This window comes from Polyergus mexicanus, unplaced genomic scaffold, assembly GCF_030449975.1.
Source record: "Polyergus mexicanus isolate NDT 795.1 unplaced genomic scaffold, iyPolMexi1.0 SCAF_28, whole genome shotgun sequence".
Classification (NCBI taxonomy): domain Eukaryota; kingdom Metazoa; phylum Arthropoda; class Insecta; order Hymenoptera; family Formicidae; genus Polyergus; species Polyergus mexicanus.
In genome coordinates this window covers 285,157-290,852 of record NW_027223348.1, presented here as the reverse complement: position 1 = coordinate 290,852, position 5,696 = coordinate 285,157, and the positions used below count along the sequence as shown (strand labels likewise).

The 5,696-nt window shown below is 30.9% G+C and overlaps 1 protein-coding gene across 1 annotated transcript; it reads right to left on the bottom strand.

Annotated features, from left to right (window-relative positions):
• Positions 1–1,743: 1,743 nt before the first annotated feature.
• On the bottom strand, positions 1,744–3,196 carry LOC138943625 (uncharacterized). Its single transcript, XM_070314595.1, has 2 exons — positions 2,935–3,196; positions 1,744–2,873 (listed from the first exon to the last, which is right to left on the bottom strand). The coding sequence occupies exon 2, from the start codon at positions 2,789–2,791 to the stop codon at positions 1,781–1,783; it is 1,011 nt and encodes a 336-aa protein (XP_070170696.1). The 5' UTR covers positions 2,792–2,873; positions 2,935–3,196; the 3' UTR covers positions 1,744–1,780.
• Positions 3,197–5,696: the final 2,500 nt, after the last annotated feature.

The following is a 5,696-nucleotide window of genomic DNA, read 5'->3' as shown; positions in this document are numbered from 1 at the left end:
AATATATTTCGAAGTATCTCCCTATCAACCAGTGTTGCCAGTATTTTATTGCTTCTTTTATCGCTAAACATTTAAGATATATTGCTTTTTTCTTTTTTTGTGTTTCGTTAAGTTTCCTTGAGAAGTAAGCCGTCGGTTTTTCCTTTCCATCCTCTTGTGTTTGTTTTAATATTGCGCCTATGCCTTCAAGTGATGCATCTGTATATATCTTGATTGGGAGGTCTTTGTCAAATATTTCTAACACTGGTTGGGCACATAGTAGTTCTTTTATTTTTCCAAAAGCTTTTTCGCAATCTTCTGTCCATATAAATTTTACATTCTTTCTTAATAGTTGGTGTAATGGATCTAATAGTATTGAGCTCTTTTCTATATATTCGTGGTAAAAGTTTATTTTCCCCAGAAATTGTCTGATTTGCTTTTGTGTGGTAGGAGTTGGAAAATTCTTTATTGATATTATGTTATCTTTCAATGGTGTGACTGTGTTTTCTCCTATTATATGTCCTAAATATCTAACTGAGCTAGCAGCAAATGTACATTTCTTAAATTTTAGCCAAAACCTTCTTTTTTTATTGTATCCAATAATTTTTCAATGTGATCTAGATGTTCTTCAAATGTCGATGAGTGAATTAGGATATCGTCTATATAGTTTACTGAAAATTCGATTAGTCCATGTTTTCTCAGTATGTTACTCAGAATTCGTTGAAATATAGCTGGAGACGTTTTTAAACCAAATGGTAGACATGTCCATTGGAAGTGACCATCTTGCGTTATAAATCCTGTTTTTCTTCTATCTTCAATTCTTAATGGTATTGACCAAAAAGCTGAGTTTATGTCCAGAGTCGTGAAATATTTACAGTTTCTGGCTCTTATTATTATATCATCTATTAAAGGAAATGGTTGTGCTTGAGGGACAACGTTTTTGTTTAAATCTCTGAAGTCTATGCACATACGTGTTTTTCCTTCATTTTTCTTATATGCTAGCGTGACCGGTGCAGCAAAAGGACTATAAGATTTTTCGATTAAATTCTTCTCTAGTAGTTTGGCTATTTGTTTTTCTATTTCTTTTTTGTCATTTATGTTACATCTATATGGTCTTTTACTGCAGTATTTTTCTACTATTAAATCAATTCTAGCTTCATATTCATTAACTGTTCCAACATCGTATTTGTCTTTTGCAAACACTGATTTGTTGTTGTCTATTAATCTTTCTATCTTAATCTTTTTATTTTTATCTAAGTGTTGTATTTTTATTTGGAATTCGTCTGTTTCCACATGTTCATTAAAATTAACCGAACAATTTTTAGTTTCACTTTTTATTTCGCTTACAATTATCTTTGGTTTTTCTATCTCTTTTTCTTTTTTTTGTGAGACTTCTAAATTTTCATTCAGCCTCAGCTTGAATATGGGAATTAAATCTAATCCTATTATGAAATCTTCGAAATCTTCTCTTTCAACTATGTATACGTCTATTTCTTTTTCTATATTAAATATTTTTATTTTTATTCTTACCAATCCATTTGTATGATTCACACCATTGACAGACTTTAAGAGTATTTTGTTTACATCTTCTGTGTTATTTCTTATTTTTATCCATTTCGAGTTTATTAAAGAGACCTGAGAATCTGGATCATATGTTCCCATTATTTCTATCTCATTTTCAATTAGCATCTTAAGTTTGATCAATGGTGTGACTATTCGTTTTTTTCTCTGTACTTAAGTCTACTTCTATTACTGAATTGCTTCCTATAGCTTTGGGTTTTTCTTTTTTCTCTTGTTTAAATCAGCATTTCTCTTCTGGGTGGTATCTTATACCTTTATTTGTATTCTCGCATGTCTTGCATGGTTTTTTTTCTTCGTTTCTCCCTTTGTGTTCTGGTTTTCCTTCTTTTTTAAATATTTTCTTCTTATCTGTTATTCCTTCGAGCTTTTGTAATTCATTAATTAAATCTTTTGTATTTTTCATTTTGTCCCTGTCCATTTTCTCTCTAATAAATCCTGGCAAACCGAATGCAATTCTGTCTATCATTGTGTCGGTGTCCATATCCTTGTTTATTTCTAATAAAAGTCGTTCTTTCTTTATTGCATATTGTACTAGCGAACCTTCTTTATATTTAAAATAATGAGCATATGTTCTGCTACTCCATCCTTTACCTGAAAAGGTTTCTATTAGTACTTGTTTCCATTTATGCCAATCGTTTTCATGCTCTCCTTTTATTACTGTAGAAGTGTACCAGTCTTGGCAGGTCCCGTCCATAAATAATCTCAATAATTCGATTTTGGTTTTATTTTTTTCTATTTCAAATCTTGCACATTCTTTTTCAAATGTGTCTAACCACTGTCTGACATTAGATGTTTTATAGTTAAATTTTTCCAATATAAATTTATCAACAATATATTTTAAGTTTTTTTCCTCTTCTTTCTTTTCTGATTTTTCGACTAATTTTTCCAGTATCTTTGTCAGGTCTGAGTGTTCTTTAATATTCTCATGAAGTATTTGTTTTAAATATTTTCCTTCAAACTGGATATTTCCTTCAGCATCTGAATATATCTTTTGCAATTTTTCTGATAGCGTTATCCATATTTTCAACTCGTCCTGCCTTCTTTCTAATGACTGCCTTATCTTTTGGAAAGCCTCCGTTTTTTTTAATTCCTCATGATAATCTGCATAGATGAGTTCATCCGGTATAGCATATCTTTCTCCTTGTTCTGTAACAATTGAGGTTATGGCTACTATGGTAGTTTTACTATCCTTTGGGGAAGCCACTGCTCTGAACTCAAATTTTAATTTCATTTTGTGACGGAAATTGTCGTTTTATAATGTCTTTTTATATCAGGAGTTTGGATCGTCGGAATAATTAACCAAATTAGTTTCTCTGTAAATAAGAGTTTTATATTATAACTGTTTACAACGTATGTACAAAATTTACAGGTTACCTGTAAATAAGAGAAACGACAATTAAGGTCAATTATTCGTATCTCTCTCGCAGCTCTGCTGGCTCGACTATATTGTTTATAACCGTTAATTATCTTTATATGACTTATCCCAGCCTGTGTTCTTTCTTATATCTTCCTTCTATCTATATCTCTCCCTATCTTCCTCTCTCCCACTGTTAATTCCTTTTGTTCTCGACGAGACATCTGACAGGTGTCATGGAAGCGCGCGGAGCGTGCTAAGCGCGCTAAATTTAAAGAGAGTATATTCTTTTTACATATATATATATATATATATATATATATATATATATATATAAATTTTATAATAATTTATATATATTAATCTAACGTGAAAGATTATACAATAGATAAAGGGAGCCTCACGAGCGAGACTTCGGAACTCTTCGATATTTGTCGTCTCGCTTGCTCCTTCATTCTTTCTCGCTTTCGCTTTTGTCGACTCTCCAGCATCGCGCGGGGATCTTTCCTTATCTACTATATATAAATATCTTATAAAATAAAAACTGAAACTTTCATATTGTATTTTATTAGTATAAAAATAATTATAATGGATTAATGAGATTCTTGCGATTAAAATAACACCAAATATGACATAAATCGGATAATTTTAAATGAAAGAAGTAATCATAATTTTAATAACATAATTGATTAAAAATTATCCGATTTATGTCATGTTTAGTATTATTTTAATTGCAAGAATCTCATTAATCTATTAGAATTATTTTGATATCGATAAAATACGAAAAACAGAAATTTTACGAACGATATGTAACCCGAGATATTATAGATAAAGAGAGCCTCGCGAGCGAGACTTCGGAACTCTATGATGTTTATCATATCGCTTGCTTCTCGTTCTTTCATCCCCATTATTATATTCTTTTATTTCTTTGACTTTTATTCTTTCTATTCTCGTCTTCCTACATAATAATACATTAATTTATTCGTCTTTATTTTATACAACATAAATGAGATATTGTGTATGTCATAAATAGAAAAAATTTTTAATTATGTGTATTTTTGTATGTACATGTGTTGTATTTAACTATAGTTAAATAGAAAAAGAAAATAACTTATTGTTGTGTATCTCATTTATGCTTTATAAAATAAAAATAAATAAATAAGTTTATTTATTTTCATGTAGGGAGACAAGAATAGAAAGAATAAAAGTTGAGCAAATAAAAGAATATAATAATGGGAATAAAAGAATACAATGATGAACGAGCTGAGAGAGAGAGAGAGAGAGAGAGAGAGAGAGAGAGAGAGAGAGAGAAGCACGAGTGAACGCGTAAGTGAATATGCGAGGAGCATGAAGCTAAGCGTAGTACATAGCGAGCGAGCGATTAGAAAGAGACAGAGCGTATGATCGAGAGAAAAAAGATACTGCAATAATGTTAGTGCGTACATATATATTACTCTCACATATGAAAGAGACGCAGATAGTACGATTATGTCTGTCTTTGTCATGTATGATTGCAGCTCTGTCTATCGCGACATCACGCAACTAATCTACTGCTCTGTTTTACTCTTGAGCCTCGATTTCGCACACACTCATATGCACGAAATTTTTGCAGACAGTAATCTTTTTACTAGGCTTCTAAACACGTTTCTAAACGTTCACCTATATTCCTTCAGGCATTTCCGAGCGGAGAGGTATCTTATTTTGCACGTACACATTGCAAAACATTTATATTACATAAGTATTGTTTCGACCTGACGCCAGAAGCCGATAAAAAAACTGTAATTTTTTAGTTTCTTTCCGTTTTTAACATAAACTCGTGAAGTCTCATCTTTGTTTCGATGTGTACTTAAATCGTGGAAAAGGATTTATTATTCTATTCTACTAAAAAAAAGATTTCGGTGTGCAAAATAATAATCGTTTTGGTCGGTAAAACAGACAAGCCTTGGATCCCCTTAAAGTTAAATAATTTTATGTTATAAGATAAAATAGTTAGCGATTCATGCGATGGTAATCACGCGTCGGACAATCAGCTGCGGCGTGTTGTGCCGTTCCTGCCTGCCTTCTGTACTCGTCGCGTGATTTGCTAACTATTTTTGCTTATAACTCAAAAATTACGCTTCAATTCAAATTTTGATAAAGGAAAAATCGTCTTAGAATCGTATCAGGAATACGTCATTTTAAGGATGTTGTTCTAAAACATCCTGTATATATATTCAGAGTGTCCTAGACCACCTGTACACCCCTTTTCTATCAAAAACTAAGCATTTTAGAGAAAAACGTTTTGAACAAAAATTGTGTGGTTTTGAGGGGAACATATGATAGTGTCATTGGTTTGACCTTGGATGGCATCGTTAAGGTCAAGTCAAGGACATCTTTAATTTATTAAATGGAACCCCCTATTTTACATTACATATTCCTGTAGCTTATTTAGAGCTTTCCAAAACACTATAATAAAGTATTTTTTCATTAAGTACTTTTTGAGTTATTTTATATTTTGATCTGACATATTTTGATATAAAAATAAAATATTTCGTAAAATATTCAGTTTTCAATAATCTTACCTTAATACTTTTATGTACAGAATAATGAGACAAATCAATTAGCGCCAAAAATAAATAATTATTTAAAAAAATACATTGTAAATAATTTTCTTAAAAACAATTATTTTTTTATACTGATTGATTTGTCTCGTTATTCTGTATATAGAAGTAGGGATGTTCGATTCTCTTAAAAGAATCGATTCTTGAATCGATTCTGAATTGAATCATGAAAATCGATTCTC

Excerpts from the sequence above, each read along its gene's own strand:
- LOC138943625 (XM_070314595.1), bottom strand. The coding sequence starts at position 2,791 with ATGAAATTAAAATTTGAGTTCAGAGCAGTGGCTTCCCCAAAGGATAGT.